Genomic DNA, 24,708 nt, shown 5'->3' on the forward strand with positions numbered 1-24,708 from the left:
TAGCCGATCAAGAAGGTACTTCACGACGACTCAAAAGTGCATCAATTTTGTGAATTGGGACTGCAAAATTCTCACCATTTTTGTAATGAATTTTAACGATTTTAATGAGTTGTTGCGAAATGTATCGTTTCATTTTTAGAAATGGCGAATGTCAAAAGAAGACAGTTTCATAAGTGGCAGATTCCCAGATAGCGGGCTATCCAAAATGAAATATCTTATTGAAAAACCCTTTATAATAGACTTTTTGGGGGGTATTTCGGTTATTTTTTTAGATATTATTCATTGAACAAAGAGTGACTGTTGATTTCCATTTTTTATATTCAAATGAATAATTTCCGTTCGAATAAATAAACTTAATGAACAAATATTTGGAAGTTCGACTTCTATTTATAAATTTTTTCGCCATTTTTGTGATGAATTTAAACAATTTTTATGCGTTGTTGAATCGTGTATCGTTCCATTTTTAGAAATGGTAAATGTCAAAAGATAACAGCTTCAAAAGTAAATCCCACTAAATGAAAATGAAATATTTTATTGGAAAAACCTTTATAATTGACTTCCCAAAGAGTAATTTGTCCATTTCTTCAGATATCATTCATTGAATAAGAGTTGACTGTTAATTTTCATTATTTTCTATATCCAAATGAATCATCTTCATTCAACTAAACGAACTTCGTGAGCAAATGTTTTAAAGTTTGACTTCCACTTATACTTATTTGTTTGATTCTGTTTACCACTGATAAAGTCTAAATATATAGACGAAACGTTGCGTTGGCTTAGTGTCTATTTAAGTTCGTTAAATCATCGAATCCGTTTGGTTTTTTTATTGAGATTTTAATATAATAATGTCTTAATTGAAACAACAAGTGGTTCAAAATGGAACTCATGCAATTATCAGAGAAGACACAAACTGACGCGCAATTCAAAGTTGGCTCTCTTATCGACAAACCCTTTAATATCAATCTCTCGAAGATTGCCACAGAACTCTCAACAAGATCCAACAATGCCACTCCCGACACAATATAACTCAAAATCGAGTCTTCGGCGCAACCGAAGCGTATAATAAATATCGCCATGGGAAACCATCCTTCGACGACCCTCAAGAAGCAAATTCGATGAAAATTTCCCTCCGCACTTTCCGAAAGCAAACCCTCTCCAGTCTTATATGCGCTCATCGAACAATTTTCCACGGCTTGCTTTACAATGCGCTTATTACGGCAAGCATTGTTCGAGTTTTCCGGTTATCTCCGCACAAACTCTGAGGTGATTATGGGAGCCAATGGCGGATATATCTTATTGGTAATAAAAGCAACAGGTCCTCATCTCCCCCCATCCTGCATCTCATGTCGTCCTTAATTGGGGTTGTTGGGACAATGGAATAGAAAATGTCGGTAGACCTGGGAATATCGAATTACTTATCGAATTGGAGTCATCGATTCCGGATATTGATACTTGTTTAAGGTTTCTATTTCTCTTCGATGATTCCCTTTCCTTTTTGGATAAGGATCGCGTTACCGTGATTAGAAGAGATATACGAGAAGTTTATACAGAACAAAGTTGGAAAATTCTGGGTTTTTTTATTTGTGATTTAGTCGGTTAGTATCAGAGGCGTACCCAAGGAGGGATATGGAGGATAAATCCCCACCAGGAGGAATATAAAGGGTGTTTTTCTTCGAGGTATATAACTTTAAGTTGACATTACTGTTCGAGATGGCGACAGATTTAACAGCTGTCAAATGATTTATTCTCAGTTTGGTTTGGCAATTCATCATGAATAGACTCACGCCTGAACAACGCTTGCAAATAGTGCAATTTTATTTCGAAAATAATGGTTCTGTGCGGAATATGTATCGCGCTCTAAGTCGATTTCATCGTCGACAAAATCGTCCATCAGAGCAGTTAATTCGATTAACCATGGAACTTTTTCGCACCACGTTTACTCTTATTGATAACTCGCATCCCCAGAGACGCCAAACGGTGCGTACAGAAGAAGCTATTGCTGCTGTAGAGCGTAGCATTGAGGAAGACCCGAATGAGTATATCCGCCATCGAGCACGGGAATTGGATCTGTGTCCATCCACTTTATGGAAGATTTTGCGGAAGGATCTTGGTTTGCGTGCTTACAAAATCCAACTCGTGCAAGAATTGAAGCCAAACGATCATCAAGTAAGGCGTAGATTCGTCGAATGGGCCCAAAATGTGATTGCCGTTGTTACCGATTTTCATAAGCGAATTTTGTTTAGCGATGAAGCGCACTTCTGGTTGAATGGCTACGTCAAAAAACAAAACTGCCGCATTTGGAGTGAAGCTAATCCTCAAGTGTATGTCGAAGCACCGTTACATCCAGAAAAACTGACTGTTTGGTGCGCTTCATGAGCTGGTGGAATCATTGGTCCGTACTTCTTCAAAAACGATGATGGCCAGAACGTTACAGTCAATGGTGATCGGTATAGAGCCAAGATTACTAACTTTTCCATTCCTGAATTGAACAACCATGATGTCCAGGAGCTGTGGTTCCAACAAGACGGCGCAACTTGTCACACAGCTCGTGCCACAATCGATTTATTGAAAGACACGTTTGGTGACCGCCTAATTTCACGTTTCGGACCTGTGAATTGGACTCCAAGATTTTGTGATTTAACACCGCTAGACTACTTTCTGTGGGGCTATATAAAGTCATTGGTCTATGCGGATAAGCCACAAACCCTTGACCATTTGGAAGACAACATTCGCCGTGTTATTGCCGATATACGGCCACAAATGTTGGAAAAAGTAATCGAAAATTGGACGTCCAGTTTGGACTACATCCGAGCCAGCCGTGGCGGTCATATGCCAGAAATCATATTTAAAATGTAATGCCACAAGATTATCTAGCAGATAAATAAAATTCATGTCAATCGAATAATCCATCGTTGTTTTATTGCAATTTAAAGTTCTATAGCTCTAAAAAAACACCCTTTATATAATTGAATTGAGCCCTTTCTCCGTAATGATTATTCCATAAGGAAATAACGAACTCTAGTGTAGAATTTGTGTGTTTCTGCATACGGTTTTTGGATTCTACTCACTTCGAAACTTATTTCCTTTTCCTTGGCCGATTCCTAAAAAAACATTAAAAACAATAAACCAAAGCGAAAATAAACCCCGACATCGCTCCTAACAAAACCCAAAACACCACCACACACTCCCCAAACCAAACTCTATCTGAGTACACACCTTGTCTGGACGTATTTCGAAAATACCTGTCCCTATTTCCCGAGACCGCACTCCGTCAATCGGACATGATTCGATTTCGGCCAATTTTACGCCATTACAGACCACACCGCTTTTTCACCATCTCCACCGTTTTTTCCTCTGTTCCAGGGACTGGAGCTGAAAGGTCAGATGGTCTACTGCCCAGAATCGGACTCGATTCTGTTCGTGGGATCGCCCTTTCTAGACGGCCTCGACGGTCTCACCGGAAACGGGCTGTTCATTTCCGACATTCCGCTGCATGACGCCACCAGGGACGTCATTCTGGTTGGGGAGCAGGCCAGGGCTCAGGTGAGATTTTTTTCATTATAGCAGGAATAAGTTTGTTGGCAAAAATGTAAATATTTATTTATGGTATGGTTGGTATGGGACTTTCAACTTACGGTACTAGACAGATGATCTGCTTCTATAGCTGTACTGCGCATTTATGATCTAGTTTAACTTATTATTTCCTACCTTTTATATCTTTGGATTCCGTCTTGTAAGCTGAAACCACGTTTTCTTCTTTACTACTTTCTTGAATATAACAAGTTGAAAATTGGAACGAACAGTGTTTCTGTAGTTGATGCACCTTCTTTTCATTGACACTCTACAGTGTTCATAATGGATTCATTTCAAAGTCCAAGACACAAGCTTTAAATCCAATTCTTAGATTTTTGGCAATAAGAACCATGTAACGGTGATGTTGCGTCTTCAAAAAAGTAAAGTCAAATGTTGTGCATAGAAGAAACAGCACACCAAACTGTGTTTTTTCAAATGTGAGGTTCGTGAAGCTCTTTTCATCATACCTTGAGAAATGAAAGCTTCATCAATCACAATTCAAGGAATTCAGTGAAGGATCACATAGCACATAGAGATTCTATGATTTTTTTAATGTGAGCTTACGGAAATCTCTTGAGGGGTCTCAGTTGCCCAGTATTAGTTGATGTGCTTATCATCTTACCCTAAGAAATTGAAGTAAGCTTCATTATTATGTTCACAAAATCCAAAAAAAACATTAAGCTTTTGAGGAGTCTCAGTTGCCATGTATTGGCAGATGTGCTTTTCCTCTTACCCTGAGCAATAGGAGTACATAAGAAAAATTATGATCGTATAAAGAGCAAATATATCATTTTCCTTCTCCAAGATCAATTTTTTTAGTTGCCACAAACTTTCATCAAGTAGAATTTTACTTGCTTCTTCCCTGGGATCTTCTCTTGTCTATTCTTTTCCGTTTGTTGGCAATTATTTCAGAGGAAAGGATCTATCTAGAAATTTGAATTTAACTACCCTTCTAAACTATTCAGTTATTTCAAATTTTCCATTATGCGTTTTAGTAACAAAGCAAAAACCAACTACCTTTTCCATGTGAAGATCTCATGCTAGGTCCTTAGATGTTTTACACGAGGCACTTCTGCTGAGAAAGGATGTTTATCAATTTTCTAAAGGATTTTCCCAAAAAAAGTTGAAAAAAGATATCAGCCAAATGGCAGTCACGGTTGCGGTCACAGCACCATATCCTTTTTATGAAATTTTTCATTACCAATTCAAATATTTGCGGCTGTATGTCCTTTATATCATCACGAAACCCTTAAGATCTAGAATCGATTGTGTAGCATTAGCATAGTCTTTTACGTGGTCCCAAAGAAAAAAATCTAAAGGTTAAATTACAAGACCTGGAAGGCTAATTGTGAACAACTCTTCGAGAGATAACACGGCTTTTTTTGCAAAATTGCGTTTTTCGTTACTTGTGTGACACCTAGCGCTATCTTCTTTGAAATGAACATAGTCCACATCAATTTACAACCTTGTCAAGCTCATCTTCGGTGTAGCATTTCCATTGGAGTTTTTCTTACCGTTATGTTATGTAGTTGGAATAATGGTTGTGATATGGTCAAGTCAAGATTACTCTAAAGGGTTTTCTGAAGAGAGTTTTTAAATTTTGGGAGAAATTAATCGATGTTTATTTCATTGTAAAGAATGAGGTATTCCATTAAGACCAAGCAGCGAAGGTTCGACCTATCTGATGATCAACGGGCTTCTATTCTTATGTTAACTGTATTTTAAAAACCTTAGGATCTAACTCTTAATGTAAAATACAGTGTAATATCGTTTTACCAAATTTTCTTGAGCGACGCTCACTGTTTCTATTATTCAATTCACTAACAACAGCTCAAATTTTTCCACCAGTTTCACTTTTGCCAGTCGAGAAGGTGCTTCACTATGACTCAAGAGTGATTAAGTTTTGCGAGCTTTTCACCATTTTTTTAGTGAATTTTAACAATTTCAATGCGTTTTTGAAGCATGTATCTTCCCATTTTTAGTAATTGCGTAGTTTTTACTTGTCAAATGTCGAAAGATGACACTGATGACAGCTTTAAAATGCCTAGATAACGGGCTGTAGAAATGTTTATTCAATGATTTAACAGTTTGAATTACAGATGAAACGTCTTATTGGAAAATCCTTAAGCTCTTGAATCTCAATAGATGGGAGCATAGATTCCTATTGTGTTAACGTTTTGAATCAATCCATTAAAATCGATGCACAACGTTAATAACTCTGAATATTCGTGCATAATTAAAGTCTTAAGTCCAGATGTGAGCAGAATCCTCAATCACTCCACAACCTCGTCTAAAACTGTAGCAATTGCAAAGCAAACACCAATATATCACCCCACGCTCCGCACCAAGCCAGTGTCGTCCGATAAGCGAATACCGTGAAAAATAACTCAATTACTCAAGTCTCCCAAAGTCCCCTTTAGTAAATAACCCAAGACTCCGTCCTTTTCCACTGCGACGTCCGTCCCAGTCGGTCCCCGAAGTAATTGTACTTACAACCCGAAGCGCGCGATTCCTCAACGTTATACCGCCAATTTCCCGGGATATCTCCATCAAAAATCGGATTAATCCTCAGAATTCCCGTCTCGAGAGACCGTAGACAAGATAATGTTAGTTTTGAGACGTCGGCAGCCGTACCCCCGTTAATTGGACGGAGGCGGCGTCCCTTTGTCGGCGCCCTTTGAAGTGGATATTTTAAATATGGCGCGATTTTAGCCTGCTAATTGCCGCTAGTGACGAAGTTCGTCGATGGCGGAATCGGGATCAAAGGTAGCGAAGTATCGGTAAATTCGGGACTTTCGTGCAGTTAAATTCCTCCTATCCAGTTTCTTCAGAACTTCGGTGTTCCTTGAAGATTGAAGTAATTCGAGATGATCCAAACTTTCGACCGCCTTATGAAAAACTTGAATAATATCGGGGATCTTGGAAGATTTATTCACAGGCAATTGTAGCGGTAGGCCATCTGGAGTTTGTATATTTTGAGTCTGGCAACACTTTCATTATTCGTGTTTATTTATTTATTTATAACAAGAGCATAAACAGGTTAACTTATACCAAAAAAAAATGGAGAATATAGAGTTTACAGAAGTGCAATGTATTAGGCCAATTGAACAGTCCCCGGTCTGATGCACAGATGGGGGTGTTAGTATTTAATCCATATGATTTTTAGTAAGTACCAACCTCCAAACGATACGTATCAAAATTTGACAGCAGTCCGACCATTAGTTTGTGAGATATTACGTTGTCAGTGTAGCTACTTTTGTTATTCGAAAAAAGATGGAAAAAAAATTCGGGTGCTGTTAAAATATGGCTTTTCGAAGGGAGGAAATACAGTTGAAGCAAAATCTTGGCTCAATGAAGAGTTTCCATGGTCTGCTCCAGGAAAATCAACCATCATTGATTGGTATGCTAAGTTCAAACGTAGTGAAATGAGCACCGAAGTCGGCGAACGCAGTGAACGCCCAAAATAGGCTGACATCCAAGAAAAAATCGAAAGAATTCACAAAATAATTTTGAATGACCGTAAAGTGAAGTTGATCGAAATATCAGACATTGTGAAGACATCATCTGAACGTGTACATCGTATCTTTCACCAATATTAAGAAAGCTGTGTGCAAAAAGGGTGCCGAGCGAGCTCACAATCGACCAAAAGCAACAACATGTTAATAATTTTGAGCAGTGTTTGAAGCTGTCTAAGTGCAAAAAACCAAAATTTTTGCGTCGATATGTGACAATGGATGGAACATGGCTTGGATGGAACATCGTTTCACACCGGAGTCCAATCGACAGTCAGATGAGTGGACTGCACACGATGAACCGAATCCGAAGCGAGGAAAAACACAACAGTCATCTAGCAAGGTTATGGCAACAGTATTCTGGAATGCGCAAGGTATGATAATATTCATTGATTACCTCCAAAAGGGCCAGACCATCAACAAAATGAAATCGTCAAAAACCGGCCCCATTTGAAGAAAAAAAGTTACTGTTTCATTAAGACAATGCGCCGTGTCACAAATATATGAAAACAATGGCAAAATTGCATGAATTGGGATTCGAATTGCTTCTGCATCCTATTGCGACCTATTTCTCAAATAGGAAGCAAACCACCGCAGGAGGAACCCACAGACCACAACGCCATACAACCTTACAAGAAGTCTACCGATACATATATTGTCGAAAGACTTACTGAAATCTGTATTGTGTACTGTGTTGTTGCAGGAAATTAGTTTTTCTTCGACCGTGCGCTTTGAACCCTTTTTCCGCACGCATTTTGGATCCCAAATAGTCACACTCAAATACAGAGCGAGAAAAATGTCTGCTAATTCTTCTCCACATGCATATGTGTTCGGGAAAGAAATAGCTCGGGTTTTTCCCGCATGCAAATATCAAAGAGTTAATTTAATTCTGCCATGTCTCTATGCACCGAACGTCCAATTAATGCCAATGATGAGATAACTATGGTAACGGCATGCAGATATACGTCTGTCATTCATGTGTGAATAATTAACCAAATCAAATTTGATTTATATATCAGTGTATTTGTTGTAATATCAAAGTAGCCAAGTGAGTTATGTTGCCTAGTGATGAAGGACAGTCGATAGTAAGCGTTAGTTGTGAATTTGTACTGAAAATACATAGTTAATAATCGTATTTCGCTACAACAATACAGTATTGACATCTGATGATGAACTGTCCTCTGAAATATTAGCAACAGCTAATGAAACCTCTTTTCACTCACCCGATTACTAAATGCTTGACTGAGGAGGAGTAGAAGATGTTCTCTCATTCCAATCTAAGTTTCTGTGGAGTATAAAAACCAATACGACTTATTTTGAAGAGATTACCCTTTGTTTTGTCAACATTCACTGAAAAGCCATTCTCTCATTCCAATCTAAGTTTCTGTGGAGTATAAAAACCAATACGACTTATTTTGAAGAGATTACCCTTTGTTTTGTCAACATTCACTGAAAAGAAATTGTCAGCAAACCAAATCTACGCCTCAACCATAACCTTATTGAGCAACCGTTAGATCTCGGGATTCCTTAAAGCTCTTATAAGGAAGTTAGTGTCATCAGAATAATCAATCATGAAGATGTTATATTTCATGATAATGTATTCGATATCTATTATGAAGGTAATTAAAAGCACAGGACCCCAAATGTAACCCTGGGGTACTCCAGAATTAGTTTTAGCTGGATCTGATTCAATTTCTCGCGTGTGATATCACATTGGTTTTTTTATAGCCGATCAGAAATGCAAATATTAAATGTCGCATCGTTTATATAATGTATTTCCCTTGTTTTTCCCAGATAGATTTTCAAACTTTCAATATTCAAATAATTTTCATTGCCTCTAAAAATTCAAAGATCTCATCACATAGATGACACTTATTCACCACTTTTCGTAACCGACCTAACCCCCATCATTTTTATCCCGCAGGACGGACTGAGGAGAAGGATGGACAAGCTGAAGAGCTCAATCGAGGAGGGCAACAGGGCGGTGGACAAAGAAAGAGAAAAGAACGTCAGCTTGTTGCACCTAATATTTCCGCCCGATATAGCAAAGAGGCTCTGGCTAGGTGAGTGAGTATGGGCGGTAAACTGAGAACTGTGTCTATCTGCGTCTTTTCGGTCCGACGGAGCCGCTGTGTTTGCGCGGTTAATAAAAATCTCTGTTTGTGCAGCCACTTGCATCGGTCAAGCTCTGTTTGCCTTGCGGGTTGGCCTTTTTTTTTATTCTGCGGTGAACGTGAATGGAAAGTGGGAGTGGAGACGGGAAGAATGGAATAATACGTTGGATTGATTCCGATATTGGAGGACGGTAGAATTTCAGTAGGGGTGGGAATTCATTTCTGAGAATGTTGGAACGAAACTATCGATCCACGTAGATATAACGAAAACATTCAAATGCTACTGTTATAGAACTAAATTTGAATTTTATCTCTCAACATACTCTCCTCTCCTCTTAATCCAATAGATTTTGCTGTGTTGCAATGCAGCTAGACCGGATTAATATTATTTTCACTACCCAATGAACTTATCGATAGCTTTTGACCGAAGAGAGTTTACTTTTTGTCAGTGGCGACGCCAGCTTTCAATCAAATAAATTCAGAACAGCTGTTTTTCGTCAATCAACCTGTACAGGGTGGGCAAAATTCGATTTTTTAGCACTACAACTTTTAAACCAGAGGAGATAGACAAAATCTGATACCCTATTCTCGGCCTCTTTTTCTGAGAAACTAACAAGGGTAGTATTAATTTTTGGCCACCTTTTTTTGTTTTCGAGTTATAAGCGAAAATTGGAAAAATGGCGATATCGAAAAACATTTATATCTTCGCTAATACTGATGATAGAGCTCTGAAATTAAAACATAATACAGGCACTTTTTTACGTAGAATCCAGTGGCGGGCTCGTATTTCCAAAAGGGATTTAAAAAATACATAAAATCGTATGATTCGTATTAAAATAAATAACAGAAAATGGTCAAAAACCTTTTTTTACTTAAGAGTCTCAGTATTTCTATGGTTTCAACTATTGATGAGCACAGAAAAATTGAGCTTTCTCTATTGCTCTTGTGAGCAGTGTCTTTCCGTCAATCTGATTATTTCTATGCTTTTCACAATTTTCTAAAAAATTCGGAACTATATTTATTTTATACAAATAGTTTCGAAAAGATAAACGAACTTGGAAAAAGTTTCCTAGGTAGCTTGAACACAGTTTCAAATATTCATCTATTGGAATATCGAGAAGAGGTGTCGACTGTGCATTGTGCAATTGTTGTCATTATTAGGTTAAATATTATTTCTTGTTTGTCCCTTTGTAATTAAATTGTTGAGTTCAATCATATATGCATTGTTTCATATGCTGTTTAAAATGGATTGGTACTTGTGCGTTTTCATTCTGGAGACCTATGTAAATAATCTCCTGATACATGCATCTCAATACAACTCTTTGGATTGAAAAATTCGATCTTGTGGTTTCTCTGTTATTTCCGAATCAATTTTTAGATACAAAATTTATGAAACATATCTAGATTCGAATTTTGTAGAAATGAGTGAAAAGCATGGAAATAATCAGATTGACGGAAGGACACTGCTCTTGTTATAGAAAGCTCAATTTTTCTGTGTTCATCAACAGTTGAAACCATAGAAATATTGAGACTCTTAGGTGAAAAGAGGTTTTTGGCCATTTTCTATTATTTATATTGATCCGAATCATACGATGTTATATATTTTTGAAATGAGGAAAAATTAAGCTTTCAGAAAATGACACACAAATCTAGTGTTTCCATTTGAAAAAACATAACTTTGCGTCATAGTTTCGTAATTGGAAACCTTTTTGAAAAGACGAGCACGCCACTGGATTTTACGTAAAAAAGTGCCTGTATAATGTTTCAAATTCAGAGCTCTATCATCAGTATTAGCGGAGATATAAATGTTTTTCGATATCGCCATTTTTCCAATTTTCGCTAATAACTCGAAAACAAAAGAAGGTGGCCAAAAATTAATGCTACTTTTGTTAGTTTCTCAGAAAAAGAGACCGAGAATGGGGTATCAGATTTTGTCCTGGTTTAAAAGTTGTAGTGCTAAAACATCGAAATTTGCCCACCCTGTACAATTCAGGTACCTTACGCATTTTCTGCTATACAATCACCTTGATCTACTTCACGACCTTCCCTTTAAATATATTGCCGATTATCCCAAAGACATAAAACACCCCCAGCCTAACCCAAGACATAAACCGAAAGCTACATCATTAATTTTTCCTGCGAAAGCCAAGAGAGCTCTTCTCCGCCCCAATAACTTGTAAATTACGCCATGTAGGTTATCGCGTAAATCCTTAAAGGCGGGAAGATATGAGAGGCAAATCCCTACGTGAATCAGCCTGCCTTTATAATACGAGAATTCCCTCTTCTTGCAGGGGAAACCATCGACGCGAAGACGCACGAAGACGTGACGATGCTGTTCAGCGACATCGTCGGTTTCACCTCCATATGCTCTACCGCCACCCCCATGATGGTCATCAACATGCTGCAGGATCTCTACAACCAGTTTGACGTCTTCTGCGGACAGCTGGATGTATACAAGGTAGGTCAGTCACCGCGCAAAAAAATTTACGCATATTCTGAAAATCTCAATTTTAATGAAAGTTAACTCTACATTGACTTTATAACTTATTTTTTATGTTCTCTCGGGAAGGTTTTGAACGAAACAAGACACATTAAATGGAAGAAAAATTCAGGATTTCACCGAATCTCATGTGAAAGAAGAGAAATAAACAATTTTCAAAATACTGGAATGCTGATAAGTGATTTAATACTTGGTATTTCCACCCCTTGCGTTAATTACAGCTCGGCAACGACGGTTCATACTCAAAATGAGTGATCTTAAAATGTTCCCAGATTTCTCTGAGTTGGATTCCTAAGTCATTAAGAGTAGCTGGATGATTTTCTTGACTTCTCAGCCTTCTATTGAGGTTGTCCCAAACCTGCTCAATCGGATTGAGATCTGGACTTCTTGCTGGCCATTCCATTCAACCTCTTCGAGGTACTCCTGAACGATGCGCGCACGATGGGGTCTGGCATTATCGTCCATAAAAATGAAATTTTCACCAATTTATGTGGCAAATGGCACTACATGCTCTTCAAGAATGTTCCTTATATACCTATCCGCATTCATAGCTCCATTATCAACGACCACTAGGTCTGTGCGAGCAGTCAAAGATATTCCACCCCATATCATAATCGATCTTCCCTCGAAACCAGCAGTATTCAGGAAAATGCACTGAGCATATCTTTCATGTGGACGTCTGTATACAAGGAAACGTCGATCACAATGGTAGAGGCAGAATCTAGACTCATCTGTGAAGAGAACTTTTTCCCAATCAGCCTCTTCCCAATGGATATGCTCTCTCGCAAAATCCAAACGCGTCCTTCGATGGGCTGGGGTAAGAACTGGGCCTCTTGCCGCGACACGAGGCCTTAAATCATATTCTCTGAGGCGATTTCTTATTGTCTGAGTGCTAATTTGCACCCCATGAGTTTGATCAAGCTCATTTTGAAGGAGGCGAGCGGTTGCAAACCGTTGTCTCAACGAAGAAACTCTCAAGTAACGTTCTTGAATGGCAATTGTTACCCGTGGTCTACCCTGTCCTGGTCTTTGGACATTCATACCTGTCTCCATGAATCGCTGCAACATTCTGGACACACTTGTATGGGAAACTCCAAACCTTTCTGCAATTCTTGTGTATGTCCACCCTTCTTCTCGCAAAACTACCGCTTGGGCACATTCTTCTTGGGTCAAATTGCGTGTTTCGCGTTGCATAGCGATCTAGTGTAGAAAATCAAACGAAAAAAAAACTATTGATCTCTAGAATTGATCGAGAACAACTGATTTCAGAATGGATCCAATACATTCAAAATCTGATAATCTCATCTTTTTTATTCCTGCTGGGGAAAAATATCTGTATTGAAGAAAAACGTTGAAAGTGGATAAAATATGCATGCATAATTCTGATAATAGTATATTATTCAACGAGCGGTAATGTAGGTCATAACTCACGCAGATGATGTTTGCAGCACGAGCCGCAGGCGAGTGCTGTAATTCATCAAGTGAGTTATGACCATTACCGCAAGTTGAATACTATACTTTATCTACGACTATATCAATAAATACTAAGAAAAAAATACAGTCTTAGAATATAGACAGAAGGAATGGGAAATAAACATATATGTGCTCGATCCCGTACAAGAGAGATGGAAACTTAGTGCCACCAATTACAATCGAACTAGATTCGGCTAGGTCGAATCCAGTATTGAGTACAGACATAGAACTTCATTGAAAAACCTCAATAGTTGCCTATAAAAATGCATTAAAATATACCAAAAAATTTTCCCTGTAAACGATGACTTAATGATCTTACTGCTCTACCAATCTTGAAAATTTTTTCAAACTCCTTTATATTCTTTCGGCAATTAATTCTATATGGTAACATTAACTGTTTGTCTTTTGGAAATGTATACCTATATAATATTTCATCTTCACTATCTGAATTAATCGTTTTCAGCAAAACATTCACCATAATTAGATATCAACTTAATTTGAAAACGTCAAGAGTGACATTCCATCGGACATTCCTCCCCTCAATAACAATAATGGAATGTTCCCTTTCGGCCAATCGAATAGAAGCAGAGAAGTATAGAAGCACAGATCCATATTTTCCGATTTATTACAGTGAGTTATAGTAGTGAGTTATTATAACTCACGGCTGTTTGTTAATAGATACTATTAATTGCTCAAAAGCAGTTGAATAATGAATATATAATTCAATAAGAGTAGATAAAAATAATTATCATTGAGAACACCTTCAGCTGTAGAATAAATTTGAGATTTCCATAATGTGCGTTAATTTTTTTGCGCAGTGTAAGTTCAGCTTAGTTAGATGACTTAGATTAGTTCGAAAGAACGCTACTATTATTATACTCAGGCACAGAATTCGAACTGAATTCACAAAATATTTCGTTCAAATTTTACGCGATAACTCTTATTTTTCGTGAAGCACAAATATCTTATACGCACTGTTTTTAATTTTTTTTCTGCTGGAACGATGTCGAAACTTCATCAGAATAAATGAACCAGAAAAATCGCTTAACGTGTAGCTAGTCGATTCCAGCGCTCGTTTTTCATCCCGTTTTCAATTCATCAAATTCCGCTTTTGGGATTCGATATCAACTGATATAATTGGAGCAACAAAAGAATGAATGGACCGAACCGTAACAATGGGACAAAGAAATGACATTGAAAATTCATTTCCAATAAGTGGAAAATCGATCAGTCATCAATTACTCGTGGAAGTATCAGAAATTGTGTGGGTGTAGCTCCGGCTTCAATTTAAACAACATAATGATTCAATATTTTATATTGAATTTGTGTTACTGCAGAATCCGAAAATAGACATTGATGGAAACCTGTTCGAGATAAATGAAAATGGTCTTTATTCTGAAGTATACAACAGACGTTTTTCAATAAGAAGTTTTCCAATGATAGATTTCATTTTAATATTAACCAAAACACTAGTAAATTTTTAGAGGAATTAATGGATGTGTATTTCATTGTAAAGAAGAGGGTATTCCATTAATTAAGGAAAACGATATCATCCAAATAGCCGCCACGGTTACGGTTGCAGCCCCATATCTGCTCTTTATGAAATGTTTCATTGCCAATTCGCGGCTATCCTCGATATCTTCACACGAATTCCAACTTCATTAAATCGACTGTGGAGCTTTGGCATAGACCTCATCTTTCACGTGGTCCCAAACACAGTTTAACGTTTCAAAGATCTCGGTGTCCAATTATTGTGATCAACTCTACAAGAAATAACACGGCCAGAGGAAACTTTTTTTGCTAATTACGATCGTTTTGTTGCTTGTGTGGGACATAACGCTGCCATGTTCCAATTCCGGTCATAAAAAAAATCATTAATCATTACTAGGTAGCCCCAAATGTGACAATTCTGGTTTTATTAACGTTGTCTCCACGGTAAAAATGGGCCTTCACTGAAGATGAATCCGAATCATTTTGATGCATTTCAAGGACCCAATTATTGAAGTTACCACGTTATTGGTGATCGACTGGCTCTAGTTTTTGTGTTAACTGAACTTAAAAAACCTTAAGACCTAAGTCTTTATTCAAAATATGGTGTAATCTCGTTTGTGTAGTTCCCAAGATCGACGATGAATCAACAATTCTGGGTTTTCGTCAACACTACAGCAGTTAGTTGTCCTTGAGCGACGCACACGATTCTTCACATCACAAACTTGTAGCAACAGCTCAAATTTTTCCACCAGTTTCACTATTGCCGACCGAGAAGCTGTTTCACTACGACCCAAAAGTGTATTTACCGTTTTTGTAGTAAATTTCAACAATTTCAATGCGTTTTCAAGGCAATGGAGTAGTTTTACTTGTCAAATGTCAAAAAATGACAGCTTCAATAATTACTGCTGCATAGATAAAGAAAGATCGTTCAAAAATCGATTATTGATATTTGTTGAGTATTTCAATATAGAAAGCCCTCAATTATTTAATATCCTCATGAACGACATTATCACCCACTTCAAGCAATCGGGCAGAGGCTACATGCTCACCACTGGGGAAATAAAGATCATATGCTATTCAGATGACCCAGTTATAATAGCTGAAAACGAGGACGACCTGCAAAGGCTTCTGCACGCATTCTACCAAAAGGCTGCAGAGTACAACATGCAAATATCAATCCTCAAAACAAAAACACTCGTCATCGCTAAAGAACCCATAAGATGCAAGCTTGTGGTTGATGACAAGCCTGTAGAGCAAGTTATGGATTTTCAATACCTGGGAGTACAACTTACACAGTCAGAACAGGACTAGCGAAGTAAGAGATCAAGCACACAAAGCTAACAGAATAGCTGGAGCCCTGAGGAAGATAATATGGAATAACAAATACATGAACATCCGTGCTAGAACCAAGATTTATAAGACTTGCATAAGACCTGTACTTACATGCTATAAAAACCCGGGCAGAAAACCAAAAACAACTTGAGAACAACTGAAATGAAAACTCTCAGAAGTATTGCAGACTTCTATCTGAAAGACATGAATAGAAGCAGCGTAATACGGAAGGAATGCGAGATCGAATAGGTGGTCAGATGGGGTCGCAAACGACGACGACAATGGAATGAGCATGTGGGTCGAATGGATGTAAATAGAGTAGCAAGGATTGCAAGGGATGGCCGACCCCAGTCACGACGTCCTCCAGGCAGGCCCCCAAAAAGATGGAAAAAGTTTTGGACGTCAATCTCACAAGAGAGCTGAAATGGGACTTACAGGCCTAAGGCGTGAATTGCGTGGAAGAAGAAGAATATAGAAAGAACGCAGTAATACTTTCGTTACTATCTTCGTCGTCAAAATCACCGTCCTTAAAGCGTTGAAACCACTCTCGGCACGTTCTTTCACTAATAGCGGCCTCACAATAGGTATTTGAGAGCATTCGATGAGCCTCAGCCGCAGATTTCTTTATATCAAAGCCAAAAATTGAAACCTCCCTCAAATGACGAGAATTTGCAAAAGCTGACATGTTTTATCGAGAATAACTTTATATTCAGACACAAATCGACTAATATTTCTTTGGCGTTATATTCACAAACACCTTAGCTTATTGTATGACATTTATGATCCGCACTGTAAGATGGATTGATTCATTAAATTGATTGTAATTCTTCTAATTTTTTCAACCCCAAACACACAACTCGCCGAATTGATAACGTTATAGGTAACGCTATCCTCATCAGGGTGAGGATTTGTTGAAGGGGAAGAAAAAGTTAACAATCCGAACCTAACGCAGATCCCATCTCTCGCAAACCCACGATAGCCGGCCCCGTTTTCTTGCTCCATCCGTCATTCTCACGTTCTCATCAATTATCTGCCAAGGTAATCCTCCTAATTGGCAGTAGGCTGCTGGACGTACGGACCGAAACATCTGGAACAAGTTTCCCGAAGAAAAGCTCCCGTTTTCGGATTCACAGCTCTCTCTGTTGTGCCACGGGATTTCACGCGGCCTACAAGTCGTTAGTTGTAGCCCGGGACAAGAACAGAACCTTCCGTGTTTCCGCTTGACCGCAGTAAAGAGGGGGGGAGGTTGATATATTCCGAGGTCGTGGGTAGAATGTCTCCGGATGTGGTTATTGGCTACATCAGGCAGTTAATAAGCCAGAATAACGACGCTACCTATTGCGTTAAAAGCGTCGTCTGCATCCCACTAGGGCGTCGAAATTGAATGGGGGGATTTTGAATGGAGGATGAACGGGAAATTAATCAGATTATGTGTGGAGAGGAAGACTCTGGAAAGCGGGGTTGCTGGGTTGGAAAAAGGAAAATGAGCTGTACAGAGTGGGCTGACTTCGGACAAAGAAAAGTTCAATTCATTCGAGATATAAGGAAATTGATGTCCGAGGCTCAATTTCTCCGGGGAGCTATAAAAAAGCAAACCTGGAAGCATCCTATAAATTTTATCCTTTCTGAAATATTTAAATTTTGTGAAACATTTCCATACCATGTAACGTTGCAATTGCCCATGAGACTCTAAGTACTAATTTCTAGGGATAGTTTAGCTTATTTGGCAACAAAACTCCTACCCAGGTTTTTACAAACTTAATGAAATTAAAATATACAATGATCGATCCTTTTCACTCTAAATAAATAATGAAATAAAAACTCAACTTAAATCGGTTTTGGATGAGTTACTCTGCTATTAGGATGGAACCTCTTCTGTAAATTATTTTCAGCCTTCTGAACACCAGATCTTATCAGGAAGCTATAGTACTCCAATCCCCATTCAACGAAGTTGATGATAATGCCAGGTATTACGCAGGAATTTTTTCAGATTCAGGAACTAAAGTGGTTTAACATACGCACTATTCCAAATTCTGTATCTCAAGGAAGTACTTCTTGATATTTTTCAATCCCGAGAGAGGTTTCTGTTGTTCCAATCCCACGGGAGGTGCGAGAATCCCGACACAATTCTCGCCGATGAATTAGATTCCAAATCTCAAATTAAATTAATAATGACTGAAATCTAAATCTTAGGTACGTATCCTTGCGGTCTTGACAACTATTGAAAATCTTCCAGAAGATTCTCTCTAGATCCGCGCATCCGCGCTCCGACCGATGGTACGCGATCAACTGACAAATTACCGCGTCTTCAAAAATTCCAGTAGCGTAACATGGACCGAAGCGTGCAAAATCGTTGCAACCACTCTATTATGAAGAACTATATGGTGCTATAACACTATACATCATCGGTGATCTATTAATATTGAACATCTTCCATAGATTTCAACATTACAATTAGGTTTCATCTGAGGAGATTTGAAATTTTACAAATACTAGTCCGTAGCAGATCATCATAATTTGTCTTTTTCTTTCAGGTTGAGACTATCGGCGATGCCTATTGCGTCGCAGGAGGCCTTCACAAAGAGACCAAGACGCACGCCATGCAGATAGCCTGGATGGCCCTCAAAATGATTGATACATGTTCGAAGCACCAGACCCATAGAGGAGAACCAATTAAGGTGAGTTCTCCAAAGCCCTTATCGAAACATTGAAGTATTGAACCTTCACACTTAATGGTCCGCAACTTGTTTTAAACTACAAATCGATAGTTGACAATTTTCGGGTGAATTAATATTCTTTAGAACGTTGGAGTAAAAATCATAAATATTATACAGGGTGTTTCAAATTAAGTCGGCACCATTGCTAACTCCGTTATTATTGATGCTACGATGTCGGTTAAATGGGCAAACTAATAGCATTTTTAGTGGTTTTCTCGATGCCGAAAACAAAAAAGAAATTGACAGTCGCGTTCTCATAATATTTCATGAAATGATATTCTTTTCAATGAGACACCCTATATTTTTTCATGCATTTCGATTTGTAATAACATTCAACAACAAAGTTCATTTGACTTTTTTTCGTAAAGGTGAACATAAGACAGTTTTATCAATAGGAAACATTTATAACAAATTAATTTGATGAAGCGCTATAAAATATCGAGTAAATGGTCAAAAACACCGCCTTCTTGTTGAACACTTATTTGGGACCTTCTATTGACACTATTGATTCACTTCATCACTTCATCTTTCACTCCCCAAAGAAAAAAGTTCAGAGGTATTGAATAACAAGTTCTCGGCCAATTGTGATCGCCTTTTCAAAAAATAACACGTCCAGGAAACTTTCCTTGAAAAATTGACTGTTTCGTTCCTTGTGTGGTACACCCACCATCTCAAAGGACCACATCGAACAGTGACACGTTGAGGTTGGAGAGGCTCTTCCACAATCATTATTAAGTAATTCCCAAGATCGAATAGTATCGACAAACCTGGGTTTTCGTCAACACTACAGCAGCAATGTTATTAGTTGTTTTTGGGCAACGCACACCGTTTCTATTCTTCACAGCACTTATTTATCCCCAAAAACTCAAATTTTTTCATCAGTTTCACTATTAACAATTTTGCTGCGTTGTTGAAGCTTGAATCATTCCGTCTTCACTAATAGCGTAGCTTTATTTGTCGAATGCCAAAGGATGGTAGCTTGAGAAGTGACAGCTGTCCAGATAGTGGGCTATGTAAAATGAAACCTCTTAATGAAAAATCCTTTACTTATGCATCTACAAGATCTTGAAAAAATGTTGAACTTGAAAAATTCATTGTAGTGACTACATCCTCTTGAGAGATCTTATGATGTCTAAAGAAAAGACAAAACACCCAATTCTGTCTGTTGGGTCATTGAAGGGTCTTTGGTAAAACTCGTCGTGATTTTTAAAACGCATTCGTTCATCCTGTACCTCAAAATTTTCAGTTCTCTACTCATCAAAATACTGCAGTAATAAACATTCCAACAAAGGTTCATTTTTCTTTCTACGTTATACCCAAAGTGGAGAATCATCCAAAAATAATATTCATCCACCCCATTCCAAAAAACCTCCCCCGAGGTTAACCCAGCCTGTGTACAGACATCCCGATGTTGTTTTAGACGGCAATTTTCGCGGATTCTTCCCAAAGGAACAGCCCCAAATGATCGATACGTGTCGTTCAGCCCTCGCTCAGTTCCGGTAATGGAGTGTCGATAAACTTTGCGGCATATTCCATCAGTTACATGGGAAAATGATGGGTCTGGAAGAGACGGCGTCCCGGACGTGTACCCCGAATGCAAATCGGGTTCGACCTGTCTTGTATTTGGGATCAGAGAGGGAAAGTTGCGATCGCTATTTCCCATATTATTCGATAGAGGAACAGGTTATAGTTCGGGCAATATCTGGGATGGCGATAGGAAATGGTCGCTTTGTGTAGGGGAAGTTTGGGTAAATTTCGGAGGTTACGAAGGATTCGAGTGAATAAAATAACACTTGTAGGAAATTCCGATTGGGCTTTTCACTCGTCACACTGGAATCAAAAGAGCAAAGGGCCGGTTGTTCTACTCCATTCATTTCTCTCGATTACCTACTGATAGTACAGGGTGCGGCAGAGCCGACTGACGATTTTCAGAGGGCTATTTAAAAAAAATGGTAAAAGTTAGAGAGAAACCGTTGCATTCATTTGAAGCAGTAGAAAATATAGTTTTTTTACTCAAGTTTTGAAACCGATATAACTTATATGACACACACTGATGTAATCAATTCTGGAATTCGACCGCTTCTCGGCATATCTCGAGCGGTATGGCCCACATTTCTTCGGTTATTCACTGCTTAAGTTCTGGCAGGGTGTGTAGAGGATGTGTCTTCAGAAATTTTTTCCAAATCAGGTTGTATGAAGGTTTCCAACATTGACACATGAGGCTTGGAAGTTACTGTGACGGTGACATTTTCCTCCTCGAAAAAATAAAGGCCTTTCACTCCGAATTGAGACACAGCATACCAAACTGTGGCTTCAGGTGAATGGAATGGTCTTTCATGGAGTTGAAACGCACTAACGAAAATTTTGCTTGTTCATTGTTCCAGGAAGGAACATAAATAAAATAAAAATAAAAGCAACATGGCTGTTAAGACGTAATGATCTCAGACAACAATTATCTTCAAATATGACTCTCAAAACATGATTGAATACTATACTTGTTAATCAATAGAAAAGAGTACTGTATAATAAAATTTTGAAATACTGAAATGAATAAACAATGATTACTGATTGATATATGTGATGGATTACCATCCACCAAGTCGTTTGATGGCTAAAAAATCTGCTCCACTGTCATAAGCAATAGATGCAGAAGAACGCCCAAAGCAATGACTACTATTTATAAGTATGAGGTTGCTCTAATTTGAGGCAGTTTGCGATTATTAATGGTTATTCAGAAAATGTATTAATGTGTTCTGGCTGTACTATACATTTAGGTTCTAACAAAAAAAAACAAAAACCTTTCGTGTGTAGTATGAGCTGGTCTTAAGGATATATCTCTTGATTAAGAGTATTATAAGTACAGTGAAAATCCTGCTTGAGTGTGTTTTGAATTAATTCACTGACAGCAAATAGTATATTCCAAAACAAGTTGCATAATGGGCTTCTATTCTAACACGAATGCGAAATTCGAAAACGAGCAGTGAAGTAACGAGTTTTCGAACGCATGAGCGTTGGAATTGTTTTCTACAACGAGTATTAGACGATATTTTCTCTATTCCAGTCAATTTTCATGAAATATTATCGAAATTCAATGCAAAATTCAGATTATAGATCCTATTTACTTCAGTATTATATCTTGACAGATTACAGAATTCGAATTCGCATTGTACGTTTCGAATTTTGAAATAATTTGTGATTACACATTAAATTCGTGAATTATGTCTGACGAAAGCGATTTAACACCACCAGAATTAAAATAAATTGCCAATAATGTTGCAAATTCACTATATCCAAATTATATTATATTGACAATTAAAATGTGTTGAAATTCGATAGGATCGCAAGTCAACCACAAAACGAACAATATAACTGAAAACAATGCTGTAATGAGCTCATTACAGCACTGTTATGAACTCATTACGATACTGAAATAGAGAAAATCATTTTATAATTGAGAAAACATAATTAAATTTGATAGAGCGTGATGCAGCCTCGATTTAAATTATGTATACATTGTTCTATGGAATCACGTAGTGAAGTACACCTTTCATTGAAAATATGAAACACATTTTAGTAAATTATGACATTTTTTGGATTGTTGCTAAATACTTCTATGTTCGGTTGTGCATGATAATCAAGCATTCATGAGAAATCATGGCATTAAGAGGAGCCATTATTGGATGATTTCGTGTAAGTTCAACTGGGCTATTATTATGAAGTTGGCGGAAAAACTTTCTGAGGCTGAAGTCATATAAATAAATTTCTTTTTCTTTCCAGATGAGGATCGGTATCCATACAGGATCCGTGCTAGCAGGCGTGGTAGGCGTGAAGATGCCCCGTTATTGCATGTTTGGACATAACGTGACCATAGCCAATAAATTCGAGTCAGGCAGCGAACCTCTCAGGATAAACGTCAGCCCCACCACTTACGAGTAAGTTCTGATTTTTCAGACTTCTTGTTTTTTCTTCTATCGACGTTTTGCTTTCCGCACTATTTGCTGTTGCCAAAGCTTTAATAGATAGGAAAGCCTGGAGTATCACGTGATGAATTCTTTCATTCATAATACTGATGCTAATACACTGCGCAAAAGAATTAACGCACATTATGGAAATCTCAAATTTATTCTACAACTGAAGTTGTTCTCAATGATAATTATTTTTATCAGAATTATGCATGCATATGTTATCCACTATCAACGTTTTTCTTCAATACAGATGTTTTTTCCCAGCAGGAATAAAAGGAGATGAGATTATCAGATTTTGAATGTATTGGCTCCATTCTGAAATCAGTTGCTCTCGATCAATTCTAGTGATCAATAGTTTTTCTTTCGTTTGATTTTCTACACTCGATCGCTATGCAACGCGAAACACGCAATTTGACCCAAGAGGAATGTGCCCAAGCGGTAGTTTTGCGAGAAGAATGGTGGACATACACAAGAATTGCAGAAAGGTTTGGAATTTCCATATTCCGGAATTTCCGGATTCAGGGAGACAGGTATGAATGTCCGAAGACCAGGACAGGGTAGACCACGGGTAACAACTGCCATTCAAGAACGTTACTTGAGAGTTTCTTCGTTGAGACAACGGTTTGCAACCGCTCGCCTTCTCCAAAATCAGCTTGAGCAAATTCATGGGGTGCAAATTAGCACTCAGACAATAAGAAATCGCCTCAGAGAATATGATTTAAGGCCTCGTGTCGCGGCAAGAGACCCAGCTCTTACCCCAGCCCATCAAAGGGCGCGTTTTAATTTTGCGAGAGAGCATATCCATTGGGAAGAGGCTGATTGGAAAAGAGTTCTCTTCACAGATGAGTCTAGATTCTGCCTCTACCATGGTGTCATGACCCCCCTAAAATGGAACCACGTAACACTTAATATGCGTTTCAAGTAGACAAGGTACGAAATGGTCCCATTAAAAAACTTAAAGCCCATAACGGCGACCCCCCCTAAAGTTTAGGGCTAGGACCGACCTTGCCAAACGCAGATACCTTGAATATTCTCAGTTATTTCCATTATTATTTATTATAGACCATATTGAATTCTTGAAACACCATAACTGCCCAGAATCAGACCATCATAAACCAAACTGAGATGTTGGGCATCTTCTCTATAGTGCACTGTGTTGTTTGACCTTAAAAGAATCATTTCACTGATTAAAGGCCTACTGTAAATAGGTTCATAATCCAGAACTGTGACATTCGCCAAGTTGAATCTATGTCCTTGTGTCGTGTTTAATTTTTCCGTATCATTCTTATGTTGTTTTATCCTTTCTTGTAAATCTTTACCCTTTACACCCTTTAGATGTGACTCAGTCACAAAGCATACGCAGAACACAATTGGTTCTCCTAACTGGTACAAGCTTCTAAGAGATCTAGGAAAGCCAGGATGAAAATCAAACAAATAAAAGAACAAAAAAAAACATAATGAAAAACCAAAAAAAAATGGATGATAATATATCATGTTTTCAGTTGTACATTAATTACAACATACGAAGGAGAGTCTAGTAGGCCTCCCCAGCGCGGCTCACTTCCCCCAACTCCCGAATAACTTCCCCCACGCCCACGCTAACCGGTTAGAGGTACGATGATGAATATCCCCGTTCTGTTATTTCGTTCGCGCTCCTTTCCGTCTCGTTACCCCGCGAATATTTTAGCATTTTTACGTCCGCGTAATGCGGCTTTGTGCTCCGCAATTTCTTCTTGTCTCGCCTCCCGCCGGGGCCGTGGGAATCCCCCGCCGACCCCCCGCTTTCTCCCGAAGGGGACCCGCAATTTGTCTCCAGAAAACCGAAGAGCCGTCTGTTTTTTTTCGAAACCCGATCGATCCCAGCGCGTCTCCTTTGAAGTTCATCTGCGGTTCGGACAGTGGCGTGGACGGGATTTTCCATTTTATTATGATGTTTGTAATTTTAGAATTTTGAGCCGGGAATAAAGATTTACGGCTTGACTTTGACTTAATATTCAACCTATTTGACTTGGCTTCAACTCAAGTTCAAGG

At 38.3% G+C, this 24,708-nt stretch overlaps 1 protein-coding gene across 4 annotated transcripts in view; it reads left to right on the top strand.

Moving 5' to 3' along the window:
* LOC123685010 (head-specific guanylate cyclase) overlaps positions 1–24,708 on the top strand; it is a 146,091-nt gene that overhangs the window by 118,022 nt on the left and 3,361 nt on the right. For all 4 annotated transcript variants that reach the window (XM_045624558.1, XM_045624560.1, XM_045624559.1 and 1 more), the window contains 5 exons: positions 3,364–3,543; positions 9,010–9,148; positions 11,491–11,657; positions 18,530–18,673; positions 22,490–22,644. In XM_045624558.1, coding sequence (XP_045480514.1) covers positions 3,364–3,543; positions 9,010–9,148; positions 11,491–11,657; positions 18,530–18,673; positions 22,490–22,644 — 785 coding nt within the window. The remainder of the gene's footprint in view (positions 1–3,363; positions 3,544–9,009; positions 9,149–11,490; positions 11,658–18,529; positions 18,674–22,489; positions 22,645–24,708) is intronic.

The sequence above is a fragment of the Harmonia axyridis genome, chromosome 7 (assembly GCF_914767665.1).
Source record: "Harmonia axyridis chromosome 7, icHarAxyr1.1, whole genome shotgun sequence".
Classification (NCBI taxonomy): domain Eukaryota; kingdom Metazoa; phylum Arthropoda; class Insecta; order Coleoptera; family Coccinellidae; genus Harmonia; species Harmonia axyridis.